General features: G+C 36.1%; 2 protein-coding genes across 2 annotated transcripts; one reads left to right on the top strand and one right to left on the bottom strand.

The window, feature by feature from the left end:
- Window positions 1–139: 139 nt before the first annotated feature.
- Window positions 140–3,396, top strand: LOC115443227 (ATPase ASNA1 homolog). The gene is made up of 5 exons (XM_030168546.2): window positions 140–379; window positions 449–554; window positions 1,444–1,629; window positions 2,373–2,510; window positions 2,691–3,396. Exons 1-5 carry the CDS (start codon window positions 264–266, stop codon window positions 3,147–3,149), a joined length of 1,005 nt encoding a protein of 334 aa, XP_030024406.1. The 5' UTR covers window positions 140–263; the 3' UTR covers window positions 3,150–3,396.
- Window positions 3,397–5,011: 1,615 nt separating this feature from the next.
- Window positions 5,012–13,547, bottom strand: LOC115443223 (GPI ethanolamine phosphate transferase 3). The gene is made up of 9 exons (XM_030168543.2): window positions 12,881–13,547; window positions 12,391–12,520; window positions 11,792–12,013; window positions 10,836–11,086; window positions 10,492–10,643; window positions 9,402–10,426; window positions 9,145–9,336; window positions 8,055–8,194; window positions 5,012–7,593 (listed from the first exon to the last, which is right to left on the bottom strand). The coding sequence occupies exons 1-9, from the start codon at window positions 13,421–13,423 to the stop codon at window positions 7,420–7,422; spliced, it is 2,829 nt and encodes a 942-aa protein (XP_030024403.1). The 5' UTR covers window positions 13,424–13,547; the 3' UTR covers window positions 5,012–7,419.
- Window positions 13,548–15,363: the final 1,816 nt, after the last annotated feature.

Genomic DNA, 15,363 nt, shown 5'->3' with positions numbered 1-15,363 from the left:
GATTGTAGATGGATATATTCGAATAATTGAAAATAATTTATACTATTTTCAATTATTCAATTATATCCATCATTCGATAAAGTCTCCATCTTTGTTGTCTATGTTATTCACATGAGTTATAATCTGTATGATGATAATCACACGTCAATGGATTTGTCAATGTCATTGATAAATTATTTCATTCATTCATATTTCGTTTGCGAATTTCATTTTAATCGTAGTAAATTTTATAATATTGCTACATCTAATTTATAGTAAAGAAAATGGATGACACAGAATTTGAAACCTTGGAGCCTTCCCTCAAGAATGTTATCGAACAAAAATCCTTGCGATGGATTTTCGTCGGAGGGAAAGGCGGCGTTGGAAAAACTACATGCAGGTAAACGCAATAACACTAACGAAAGCGTTTGTAATTTATCACTTTTCTACTAATTAAGTTTTATTTCAGTTGCAGCCTGGCGGTTCAGCTGTCCAAGGTCCGCGAATCTGTTCTGATTATATCTACAGATCCAGCCCATAACATATCTGATGCATTCGATCAAAAGTTTTCTAAGGTAACTTATGTTCCACATTTTTCTGTAGCTAACTTTGAATACTATAAAGAAACAATCAACAACTACTATGATTCTAGCAAAGAAACAGTAATATTTTTGGATATCATTGTCAATCCTACTTAAGATTGAAGAACCAACACTACCAATAATTTACTGTTTGCAGCTGTAAATAATTGATAAAAGTCCAAGAATCACATTGCCTATCCAGAACATTCCATAGATAGTGAATGGAATTAAATAAATGACATAACATGACTCATAGAGTTTTTATTACTTAACACCACAAAAAATATGGAGCATGTACTATTTGCCGAAAGGTTCTTTTTATACTGTCCTTGAAATTACTTCAATTTGGTAACAAGACAATACATTAAAGTAGCAAGTGCCAAGTTATATTGCTAGGGCTCCATGCATTTAAAAAAATTATAATAAATTGTGGCTTACATAAAAACAATGGTATAATGGTTATTACTTTGTTGATTACATCTATTGCAAAATTTTATTTAAGAATAAAGCTGGACTTTTATCTCTAATATTATGAGCTAGAAATTAGAGTATTTACAATTTATCAAATAAACTTATTTCTGCCTCACAATCTTATATGAAGCAAGTATGAATTTTGCTTATTAGATTAACCTTAATGCAAAGGAAACCCTTTTTCTAAATTGCTTTACATTCCAATTCAATTTTTGTCACCTGTGATAAAATTATTTTATGTAAATAAGTTTGTATAAAGATTTATGCATTACTAGCAGAAATTTCCAGCAAGAAAAACATAGACAATGTTCTATTTTTAAATAAGAAACATATTGGTAGAAGTTTTCATAGTAATTTAGCATTATTGATCTTACTGCTAAAGATTGTTTGGTAAAACTAAAAATGTTTGCAGGTACCCACAAAGGTTAAAGGTTTCAACAACCTCTTTGCAATGGAGATAGATCCTAACATAGGGTTGACGGAACTACCTGAAGAATATTTTGAGGGAGAGACAGAAGCTATGAGGCTTGGAAAAGGTGTTATGCAGGAAATTGTTGGAGCATTCCCTGGAATTGATGAGGCTATGAGTTATGCAGAGGTAATAAAATAATTTGTGTAATCTTTTTCTAGAACATTCCTAAAACTGCTTGCACATTACCATTGTGTCACAATAATAAAATAATGTCAGCCCTATATTCTATACTGTCTCACTGCAAAGCATGGGCCTCCTCTATTAGTGATACAGTTTAAGCCTTGGTCCCACCATGATGGCCTCATGCAGGTTGGCATTAATATACCTTCAAAATTCTTTTGGAAAACTCGCTTAGAATGTGTTTTATTAGCATTACAGGGTGTTGTATATTATATGAAAAATATAATTTTATTTTTTCCTACCAACATAATGTGTCTGATGGTAACTATACCTTCATTAGTTTTTAAAATGAAACAATTTTTCAAAACAGTGTATTTCTCAGAACATATGACTAATGACATATTATATCACCAATTTAATACTTAGTAACAGAGTTGCAGTGGTTCCTGTGTGGTTGCTAACTATAGATACAACATTTTTTAATTCCTACCTAAATCCATTAACTAGCTCTTAAATCATAAATCATAAAAGATGAAATATCATATGAAAGATAGTAGAATGTTCATGTTATCATGTGGCTCATTGAATCAATATAAGTATTTATTAGATCAGGAGTATTTTTCTTAAAATATGTATGTAGAAAAAAAAAAATCTGAAATATTTGTATGACAGTATTAAGACATAGATTTGAAAATAATTCTGAGCTTAAAATCCAGAGCTTCTATAATATACTTGATTTTTATTTCCAGGTGATGAAACTGGTGAAAGGCATGAACTTCAGTGCAGTAGTGTTTGACACAGCTCCCACTGGTCACACGCTGAGGCTGTTGTCTTTCCCGCAAGTTGTAGAGAGGGGACTTGGCAAGTTAATGCGTTTGAAATCAAAAGTAAGTGTAAAAACCAGTAATAAAAGTTTAAAAGATTATAAATATTGTAGATAATTTTAAAAACAATGTATTTTAATTAAATTAATTATAATGATAACAATTTTGGATGTTAAAATAGGAGATGTAAATTTAGAAGCTATATGGACAACTCTAAAAAAGATATATTTTAACATATTCCAGGTGGCCCCATTCATCAACCAATTGGCATCACTGTTCGGTCTGGCGGAGTTTAACTCCGACATGTTCAGTAACAAAATGGACGAAATGCTGTCAGTGATACGACAAGTGAACACTCAGTTCAAGGACCCAAATCAAACGACATTCGTATGCGTTTGTATCGCAGAGTTCTTGTCTTTATACGAGACAGAAAGGTTAGTCCAGGAACTGACGCGGTGCGGTATTGACACGCACAATATTATCGTCAATCAATTGCTGCTGAGGACCTCGGCACCTTGCGACCTCTGTGCTGCTAGGCATAAGGTCCAAGAGAAGTATCTAGAACAAATTGCAGATTTGTATGAAGATTTCCATGTCACCAAATTACCTCTATTGGACAAAGAGGTCCGCGGTGCAGATGCAGTGAATTCTTTCTCGGAGTTTTTGTTAAAACCATACATACCCCCAGCACCTTCTACATAGACGTGCACTTAAATCGACATATTGGCAGATGGATATAAATTATTTTTGTTGTAAAGGTGCTTTTGAATCACATACAAGTAAATATTAAGTCTTTGCGGTCGACAACTTAGGTATTTAATATGAGAAATAATATAACAATATTCAAAAGAAACCATTGTTCGTTTTGGGAATGAATTTAGTTAATTTATACCCCATTTACCTAATTACAAAATAGAATAATAATTTGGCAGCATACAGCAGTATTGATGACTAGGAAAAGTATTTTTATAGATTAAAATAATTAATTACATCAAAGCAATACCAAAGAATTTGTAAAACGCTCTTTTTACAGTAAACATTATATTAGCAAAATAATTACAGAATACAATTTTAGACATTCTTTTGACAACGTCCAACCAACAAGAATAATTATAATCGAATAGTCGCCGCGTGACATAGTTTCTCTTCTGCCAGCCTGCCCGCGCAGCCGAATACTTCCGGAAACGCCCGATGTCATCGGCTAGGATAGCGGCGCGTAACATCGGCCATCCTGCAAAGTGAATACCGTAAGGTATTCACAAAAATAAATTTGAGAAAGTAGAACTGAATTGGGTACCTATATTTTAAACAAATAGGACCCAGCAACACAAATCAGAATGCTCATGGCTGCACACAGAATATGATCAGAATGCTCATGACTACAGACAATATGATCACAGACAATGAATGACAGAATATGTTCATGGTCACAGACAGAATATGATCAGAATGCTCATGGCTACAGACAGAATATGATCAGAATGCTCATGATTACAGACAAAATACGTTCAAAAGGCTCACGGCCACAGACAGATCAGATTAAATAAAATACACAGTTACGCACGTTCGCATTGTCAGTCTGAAGTGTTGCGCCACCGATTTGACTTCACATGACTCCAGTCATTCCTGTCTCCAATGATTTAGTTTCTAAGAAAACACCCTCTCCAGTGAGCCAAGCAGCAGGCATAACGAAGTTTTTGTTATGAATCGTAGTAATGTACAGACATCAATTCCATAGGCATTCCCAACATATTTACTTCAACAGACGTAGACGTTTGCCATGGTAACTAAAATCTGAGAATCTGGTAATTTTAATTTTGGCATTCAATGATTCATCACAGACTTATTCCGATAGTTCTCTTCACATTCGAATTCAATGTAACTTCAAATTATCATTTGTATAATCCCACTTCTGAATGTTAAACGCTCTTTTTACAGTAAACATTATATTAGCAAAATAATTACAGAATACAATTTTAGACATTCTTTTGACAACGTCCAACCAACAAGAATAATTATAATCGAATAGTCGCCGCGTGACATAGTTTCTCTTCTGCCAGCCTGCCCGCGCAGCCGAATACTTCCGGAAACGCCCGATGTCATCGGCTAGGATAGCGGCGCGTAACAAATTATAATCGAAAGTATTATAGCCCATACTTACTAAAACAATAACTGTTGACCAAAGTTATATGAAGTTGACAGTTTTACATTCAAACGAATTTGCACACTAAAATAATATTCAGAAACGAATCATGCTTGGTTATCCAATTAACAGCACTATTGATACTAGTAATGTATCGAATAACCACAAAAATTGAGCATTAAAAGATATTAAAAGAATTGTATTTTGATCATAAGACGTATTGAACATAATATATAAAAATTATAGAATAATTGGGAGCATTAGCCATACGCTAGAGCTCAAAGTCGACCGCAAAGCATCAAAATATATTTTGGTTATTATGGTATTTTTATAGAAACAATATCGACAGTCTTAAAACATGTATAGCTTTCCAGAGTAATAAAAATATAATATATGGAAGTGGTGTTTGATTGAAACAATATTAAAATTAAATAATATTTAATTCAAATAATACAAACCGACTTCACATCAATTTCAAACATATAAACGTCTATGCATATTTCAATAAATTCTAACTATGACGTATTTCTAAAATAATTTATGATAAATTAAAAAATACTGAACATATATCCGCTATTCTACATTATTTCACAGAAAGGGTAATGACAGCGCCAGACTCAGGAATTTGGTGGAAAGGTACAAGTTTTTTTCCAGTAACACTAAAACAATGTTTAAAAAAACATCGTTGGTTGTTTAAAACACACAAATATTTCCTATATATAACAAAATTAAATGCATAAGCTGTCAATGTACAATATCTACAGTAAAGTGAACACTTTAAAAGCCTAACTACTGTGTAAATGCAAGGTTACAGTGCTCGGCAATAATCATTGTAATATAGTAATAGACATTAGTCGGCAAAGAATGCACACATTGCCTTTAGAAAGAGATAATAGCTTAGTTGTGACGTCATTGAGTCGTCTGTATCGCTCACACGAGAGTTCGTCGTAAAGTAACCGATTCTCTTTTAGAACTGGAAATTGTTTATTGCCGACTGCAATCATTCTTCCGCAAACACATATAACAACTTACAACGGCAGTGCTTATTTATTGCATAGTTTACCACTATAGTTAAAATAATGCAAGGAAAGTAAAATTTGCGTATTTTAATCCCTGCATTTTAGGCACGAAAAGGTCAAAAAGTAAAAAACTCCAAAGCATTTTCGCTGCAGTATCGTATATTAGTTTCGGACGGTACAATTCACTGGGTGAAAATTATAAAATTATTTATGCACGAGTCGGTAGCTGCGATGAATGACTAAGGAACATAGGACATAGAGGTCGTAAATTATAAAATCTAACAAAATGACTTGTTCAATCTTCATCTAAAATATTTTATTCGTATGTGGATAGAATGGTCCCGAAATTGCAATACTCTATTTGTAGCCAAGATCTCGATAAACAAGCCCTCAAAACATCTAATCTGATCTAACTTATGGTCAAAATTGCTATCAGCCATAACCAATGATTAAAAACATTTTTTAACACGATACCGCAGTGAACAAGCACATAATTACACACAATTTACAATTCAAATACAACCAAACTGAACGGATCCGAAGTAACGTAAATATAAATCCATAATACACACAAACAACAATCCAATATAAAACAACATCAATATGTCTTTAACACGTTTGCAGACGTAAAAAACCTGCACAATCTCAAAAGCTATCTCGCCGGCTTACTATTACAAGGCCTTATATTAATATTTAGGTATGTTGGAAGAATTATATTATTTATTTTTAAGGTTGGTAAACATTTGAAGACTTTCATTTAAAGTACCCTTTTATTTGACTTTGGGAATTACTGAAAAAGACAGAAATGTGAATTATTTGATCTACATTCCATTCAACCGCGCTAAATGAAAATGGTCGCGTTCAGTTGAAACCGAATCAGAGGACAATATCACCCTGGCTATTCGCCGAAAGAACGAGTACCTAAAACTCATACACTCCCCAAAGCGCAGTTCCTTCCTACCGACCGTTCTATAATATTTCCATAAAGTTCCAGTCCGCATGCCGACGAATAACGATAATGGATACATAGTTTGTTTCATCCCATAATCGTTGATCCCCATCCTCTCTCAGTAGCCGTCCAGGTTGCTCTTTGCATTGTCACTTAATTTCAAAGGGTTGCAAGAGCCTAAAGCGCTCACCCAAAAAACCGATGTGTTTATATATAAGCCGACCTTTATCAGGCTAACAAATATAGCCATGTAAAAAAATGTGCAAAAAATATAACAGTACCTTGTAATAGTGAGCCAGCGACTTAATAAATGTATTTGGAAGCGTAAAACCATGGGATCTCGAAGCCATTGTTTGGAGAACAGTTCCTAAACTAGGTATGAAGAAAATTTTAATTATGTATGTACATACTTACAAATGCGTATATGCACACGTATTATAACAAACTGGCAACGCGCGTTTTTCCTTTCTGTGGTAGACGTACAATATAGACTTCAAGATAATATCGATGCAAATGTAATGTGGTACAAACGCGTGTTCACAAGTCTCAGTAAACTCATGACTTGAGCCCAAAAAGCTAGTGCGCATATATCTTAGGACACGGCCCTACTGCACACAAACTTTATTCGATCGATGCAATCGATGTAAAAAATATCGATTAAGATCGTTTTAATTTCGACCGTATATCGCTCACCTGAAACACCAGGCCTGCACATAAAACGACATTTACAACGGAATTACAACGTTTTTCTAATTCTGACACAAATTAACGTTTTTTTTTTATCTAATATCAAAATCAACATTAACCTCGAGACCCCACATAAAAACCAGTCTATTTATATCTTTAATTACAACGTTTATGTCAACTTGATCGCTGCTGCGTGGGGAGATGCCACGCGACTAGCGCCGCGCCGAGCACCGTGCCAAGAAGCGCGGATGCGCACGCGCCGCTCTCAAACAACAGCTTCGGGGTGAACACACCCCATATCATAAGATGACGGCAGTGTATTGTCGCTGATAATGCACACGCGAATACCTGGCGACAAACAGATATTTATTAGTACGTCAATAATTTAATCGTAACAATAATTAACGTTCGATTTCAATAAGTGATCCCAGTCTTATTTCTTAATCTTCGATCCGATCCTAAATTAAGTCATTTGGAAGCATGTCAAAAAATCTTTTTTCTAACTCGCCCAATTCAACGATTAATATAAAAAGAACGATTGAGATCGTTTATTGAATTCTACATGTATAATCCGTTATCTTAGTGGCAAATATTACTTATTCATCTTAACATAATTTCTTATGCCGTTTCCTGTCTTATATCAAAAAACTTGGAGTAAATACAACACATGAATTATAAATTACAGATTAAAAATCTTTCAATCAAATTCGTAATATTAGAACTCAAAGGTTCAAAATGATGTTACAGAGAACTAAATAAAAGTAAGCACTAAGTTTAAGTGATATCGAAATAAGTATTAATAAACTTACCCTAATAGCAAAACAAAGTGCAAACTTGAGGCACAGTGAGAACACCGCCGCCAGCTGTGTGCGCGGGCCGAGCGACGACGCTCCGTTGCGGCCCCACAGCGCCAGCAGCGGCACCGCCGCGCCGAACATGAACGGCATACCTGATACCAAACACATTGTTTATAGAACAAAGGGGAATGGACCAAGAAAGTTGTCCGTGATGAGTCTGTGGCAGTAGCGTAGCTTGCCGTAGATGGGCCCTATATCTAAATTTTGTTGGGGGCCCTTCAGGGCATTGCGAACATTTGTGCGCCTGCTTAGTTTAATGCAGATATGGGCCAATAGGAACCCCGTATCACTGACACGGCAGTAGCTACGCCCCTGGTGTGTGGACACGACTAGTGGCAGCCTTAACCGATGCGTGGACCCTGGTTGGAGTCAGAACGATCTCCAGTGAAACTTTTTGGTGTTTGGTTAATTTTCAGAGTGGTGACAAACAAAGGGTCACTGATCAGAATCCCAGGGAACTTTGGTCTCAAGTAACCCAGTCACCGCACCGCCAACTTTAGCTGTAGCTACGCTCCTAACCGCTCAATAATGAATTAAGATCTGTAGAACTGTAAGACTATTTGCTGCATTATCGGCAATTTCAACGAGCGAACAAAAAAAAATTTTTTAACAGTACAAATGTACTGACACTGAAATTTCTACTTCCTACGAATTCTAGGTCATGTTCTATTTCAAAAAGATAACGTTATCAAAATTATTGTGACTAAGTATTTAAAGATAAGTATGTCTTTTAATTTGAAAAAAAAAATGAGTAACATATTTACGGAGCCATCTTGAGAGATAAAGATACTACTATCAAAATACCGCATTATTGCGTAACGTTTACAACTTACGTATCTATAGGTATAATCTAACTACATGTCGTTACGCATGTGTTTAGAAAGATAAATTATTAGTGAATTCAAAATCGAAACTTCTCTTTATTCAGGGAGTAAGTCTAATTTTAGACAATTTTTTTATGTCTAAAATGGCCCACGCAAAATCGTACTTGTTGTGACCACACAGTACAGAGCTAATACATGCTACAAGTAAAAAAACTCACCAAAGAGTTCAAGAGAAACGAGAGCACCAGTTATGGGTGGGCCAATAGGCAAATAGTTAGGATCGCCTGCGTGGAAAGCAGGCGCCCACCGTATGTGGCCCAGCGTGGCGTGGTGACCCGTGCCATAGAACTGGTACGAGGCGAGCAAAGCCCACATACAAGCCACGCTTGAACTGCACCGTGTCGATAAAGCTGAAACATTGCAATCATTAAAATGTTGTTTATTTTAAAAAAAATAATAATGTATCTATACTTACAAAATTTCGATGATCCATCGTTTTTGAGAAGAGAAACGATATTTATAGCTAGGAATCCAGACAGCAGCGCAAGAGCGGCGGATGGGGCTAACGCCGCACCCAATACTAAGCAATTCGCTACATACAGTAGTAACCCGCACACAGTCAAAGGTAGTAATGCACCGCCACCCTCTCTTCTCCATAGTAACACGAACATAGACCCAATTACCAGCCACGAACCTCGAGCTAACTGTCGTGAGCGACTAAGAGACCCTAAAACACCCCAACCGATCGCCCAATGAGCGCACGCGAATAAACCAGCGAATACAACGCCGTGGCCGCGCCATCCTACATGCCTTCTAGCAACAGCCACTACGGCAGCTGTGGCCCCTAACGCTACCACTAAAGCCCCTCTAGATGCTTGTCCGGACACGCCAGAACCTTCAGCAACCCAGCAATCCCCCTGTTCTTCTCGACACCCACGATATAATCTGCTTATTGCTAGGACTACGCCTGTAGCTACCCAAAACCCAAGCGCCTTGATCATGCCGGTATTCCACGCCATAAGACCCAGCACGGACACTGTCAGGAAAGAGAGGCCAGCTCCTTCCTCAATAATGTAACTGTTAGATGCAAGGACTGCTGCCGAAGCCATCAGAGCGGCGCGCGAGAATCTCTCATAAAACTGCGACCGGCTTTCGTACCATCTTTGAGTGATACCATCCCAATGCTGTAACACCAACACGAAAACGATAGTGCCCGATACCAAACCCGTGCTCAATATAATAGCGTGTTCAAGGTCTTCAAGGAGATGAAATTGAAACCCTGTGTAGCAAACCCCTATGCACACTGCCATAGAAATAAGACCGCACGGGACAAATGTGCTGGCGAAAATGTTGGGCAGTCGGTCCATGGGCATGCCTTCTGTGAGTACCCAGTTGAAGAATATCGCTAGTAGAAGTAACAAGAGAGCTCTTAGCATCGATAGCGAATCGAATTCCACCCAAACTTCGCGGAATATTATCCGTACATTGTCAATTAGAATCCTGAAACAAAAAGCCTTATTAGTTAAGTTAAGTAAATGAGACTGTCGCATTATTTAAATACGTACTTGACATCGGCAATGTATTTAACGAGGTCATCGTCCGTCACGACACTCGCAGCTTTGTCTATTTGTTCTCTCGTCTCGTTGATAAGCTGCGCTAGTCTATCAAGCGATACTTGCTGTGATTCTTCTCCGTAGCGCACAAGGTAATGAGATACCTATAAATATAATGTTTACTGCATTTGTGTCAACATTTATTTGATTGGAATGATTATTCGCCTTATTCATAAAAACATAAATACCTACCAACTTGTACTGTTTAATATAATAGTACATAATCTATTTACTATAAAATGAAAAGGAAACCAATTCACATACAAAACTAATACACTTCAGCATTCAACACTTACCTGTTTCAAATTGTTACTCAGATGCAGTAACGTCTGAGGTACAGACATCTTCGGTAAGACAGGTAACAACAAATTGCCAAGGGAAGGCGCAGGCGGCGGCAGACCAAACGCCGCGCTCATAGTCGCTGCTAAATCAGTCTGTTGGACTTCACTACCGTTTAGGACATGTAACCCGTCGCCACTAAGTCCGGCGCCTCTATATGCGAAAAAGGCAGCAGTCCGTTCAGCCTTACTCTCCCCTCCATGATCACCTAGGATAGAGAATTATGATATAATTTTATAGACTAGTAATGTTTTTAAAATTCATATCATAATTCCCCCCTTATTCTATAATTTTATAAGTACAGGCATGGATAGTGACTAACTACATAATAAAAGACAGCGATGAAGGTAAATTAGCACTTGACATAATTAATTGCATTCAAAATAACACATAGTGACAAAATGCTAGCGAAAAATAGTAACACAAGGAAAAACACCAAAAACCTATAAAATAAATATTTAGCTAAAATAATAGCAGCAAAAAATATTAACTGAAAACACAAGTCATAACAATGTTTAGGATGGACCTTTGCAGGCCTACCTACCCTCAGAGCTCTCTTCATTTGAGTCTAAAACAATAATATTGAAAATATTTATGTCATTGTATATTTCTTGATATTTCAAAATGTAACATAAGTTCCCAGAACTTATAAATAGAAATTCATTAAAACTAAAATGTTTGATGTAATTATGTTTTGGTATGAAACAAAAATTACTCAAACATTTTTTAGGAAACCTGTTTAGTACGAGTACAATAAGTAGATTTCAAAATCAATTAAAATGTGCTGGCTAGTGACGATTGTATAAAATTATGTTTGGTAAGGATATAGTACTTCAACTAAATCAATAAAAAACATAAATGAATATAAGATACTATAGATTATAGTGTGAGTGTAGTGAGACAAAAATAATACCTGATTCAGTCATGCCATGATCTCCAACTACATACAGCAACACATCAGGAGGTAATGTCTCTATAATTCTCTCTAGTCTCTTGTTTGTTTCATCCAATTTCCGTGTCATCTCTGGATGATTTGGACCATATCTGTGCCCAGCATGGTCAACTCCCAAATAGTGAGCAATGAGAAGATTCCAATCGTTCTTCTTGAGCTCATCATATATCTTCGAGTCCACTTCTGAGAATAGACATTAATTTTAAGTCATGTTAGAACATTTCCGAAGGAAGAATATTTTACAAAAGTGCAATGACATATTTTTATTATGATTAATGTAATTTAATAATGCATAGTGTCTATTTTCCAGCAGGAATCATATTATATGGGCTCTTCTCCAGTAATACATACTTCCATATACACATTTATAGGTCTCGAGTCACTTATTTAGCAAGGTGAAGATTATTGTTTACATCAATTTAAGTTTATACACTTTACACACATAAACATAAAAATGTGCCATCTAAAAAGTTCAAGCCTATATACCCAAAATCGTAAAACAGTTAAATCTAAAATATGAAGCATTACATTAATAAATTTAACCTAAAATATATATGCACCTGTGTCAACAGTGTCCAGATCCCAAGTGTGGAATGAGTAGAGTGCATGTGAGCGCAACCATCTCCCCGGCATGAGGCGAGACCATGTGTCATCTCCCAGCAGTACGGCTTTGCCTCCACCCTTTGTTACCTGCACCCATTTATAAGTATTACTACTACAAACTCCTGTTATTCAAATATAACCAATACAGCTAAGGTTGTAATGTATGTTTTAAAATCCTAATTGCAAAAAAAATGCAAATTTTGACTGTTTTAATGATAATATTGTACAAAATTACTAAAGTACCATTGAGCTATGTTAATAAATAATACATTTTGTTACAAATAGAAATGTGCATGTTAAACTATTTATGAAATCAATAATACCATACTATATATTCTAATTTTATATGAAACAAAGAGCAAATAGCATTAGATTTATGTCGCCCATGGCCCAGGTATGCATTCCAGAGTGCTTTATCCATAAACAATTTGAACAATTGACTCTCACCTGGTCAATGACATTATCTTCCTGCAACTCCATGGCAGCAAAATTCGAACTCACATCAATGAATGTAGGTAAAGAACCGGTGACGAGGGCTTTTACTCTCTGTAATGTCGTGGTAGGCGGGTCTGCCATGAAGCGGAACAGGCGCGCGCGCTCCGGCGTCTCAGTAAGAACCCGATGCATGACTGACAGCCGGTTCTGGTAAGCCAGGGGCTTCTCGAGGTTCTCGTCATATTCCGTAAAATCATATCTCAACGCGTCCACAAGCAAAAATACAACTTTAGACCGCGACGGCGCGCACGCTAGCGGAGCACCAGGTATCAACAAAATACGTTTTATTTTCTCATCCTCACTGCACTTCTGCACCACACTGGAGTTTCCTATCTCTCGTCCATTGCAGTCAAATCTCTCCAAAGGCACACATTCAGTAACATCGCTCAGGGTTTTCCGGGACAAGAGGAAACCATGCCCGAACATAAGGACTGCCGACAACACTAGATACGAAAACCAAATTAAATACAAAATAAAATTCCATTTTTCTTTCATTTTGTTTGAATAGAATTGTATTATAAGTTACAGTAAGAAAAAAATTAAAAAACAACCGCAATTCCCTTCATCGCGGAAATTCGATTTACATTTTTGACACACGAAATGACAGAAACTGACAGCATTTATATATTTTGACAAGTGGGGCATTCTCAGAACAATGACAAGCATAGAAGTAACATTATGACATTTGAGTGTACTCTGTCTTTGACAGCAAGAAATTTAATTGTGTTGCGATCTCTTCTGACATCTTATCGATATCGATAGATGCTTTGTCTATCGGCTATGGTAAATTCACGGACCTGCTAAAATAAACACTTTTCGAGTCAACTACAAACCGTTGCAAAATGCTATTTTAGATAAAGGTTAAAAAAGATATCAAAACCCTAATTTGGTATTCAAGTATCAAATGAGGTCTGGGTATATAAAATCACTCGTTAAGAAGCTGTTAAATTACAATAAACTATAGAACTACCGGCTCTCTTCGAGCTAAATTTTATCCAATTTTCATTTGCTATTTACAGCAGTTTCCATGCCTTCCGAAACGTCATTCACACAAAAATGGTTTAGCATTTAGATTATTAAATTAAGAAAATCTTAGAAATTTCGGAAGGAATGGAAACCGCTGTAAATAACAAACAAGAAATCGGCCGGAATTTCGTTTAGGAGAAAGCCAGTACGCCTTCTGTTCTTTTCTGACTTTCTTAGGGATTAAAAGATACCCAAGGGGTGTGATTTGACAGAAGCTACTAAAATGGGACAATAAAATTAAAACACAGCGGTATCATTCATGTCACATATGTTTGATAACTTATTTCAAAGTTAATAAAACTTTGTCGAAATGCTTAGAGCAAACACGGTGCTGTTTTTTCCAATGCCAATTGGGACGAGCTATGGCAACGATCCATTTTGCCTCATAGCATCATCTGTGGGGAATCTGCAATGAAACACAATATGAAAATCAAATAGTTTGCTCAACCCCCAGCCTTCGCGCACGGTTTCCAAGTGGCTTTTACCACTTCACCACCGTATATTGAAAGTAAAACGCAATTTATGCAAAATAGTCAACTACAATATACTAACATCTATGTTATCGACAGAATATGCAGAACAACACTATTGAACACGACTACGTAAATTGATAAAAATGAAAAATACTTAATAATTACTGTATCGAATGGCCAACAGCAGATTATAATATGACTACAGCATAATAAAGATTAATTAATAATACTTTTGCACTTATGTACAGGGTTTAAGCAAATATATTAGGTTTTTTGTTTACTCACCGATGGAAGCTGATGATTTCAGTTTCATTTTCTTTACGACAAGAATGAGATTTACACCCCATAATAACGCAGGCCATTGCTTGTTCGTAGGGCTATATTATACTTAAACAGCACTGTGTATTTATTAAAATTAACAACAAAAATATTACAAAACATGTAGCCACTTTTGAAAAGCACGCGCTGAAGTATAACGTAACTAAATTGTGTGGGCGCGTTTGTGACATTGTTTTGAGGTTGGCAAGTTGGAACATTTGACATTTTATTTGCTTTTTAATTCGGCATCATAAAGAGGACCAAAGGTAACCATTTGATAATTTTAAAGTGTACGCAAGCCGACCTTAGCAACATAATATTTGTCTCGTTCTTTTCAACGGTTTTGGCCTATTTGAAAAAAAGGACAAGTATATGAGGGTAATTTAGATTCCTTCTATGCTTGTTCTTGTTCTGAGGGGGCATTCCACGTGAAGCGGGCACGAAAAAAAACTCGATGTCTCAGATTTTCGTAATATTTGATTATGTTATACCTGTATATGTCCTCGATCCAGATACAAAATATTATTAAAGTATAAAGCCTGGTAAGCGAGTTAAAGGACTTTGAAGTTTTGACTGGCCGGCTGGTATACGCCACTTCGAATCTAATTATCAAGTTTT

The sequence above is a fragment of the Manduca sexta genome, chromosome 16, assembly GCF_014839805.1.
Source record: "Manduca sexta isolate Smith_Timp_Sample1 chromosome 16, JHU_Msex_v1.0, whole genome shotgun sequence".
In the NCBI taxonomy this organism is placed as follows: domain Eukaryota; kingdom Metazoa; phylum Arthropoda; class Insecta; order Lepidoptera; family Sphingidae; genus Manduca; species Manduca sexta.
The sequence above is the reverse complement of the archived record's forward strand: the minus strand, read 5'-3'. Positions and strand labels throughout refer to the sequence as shown.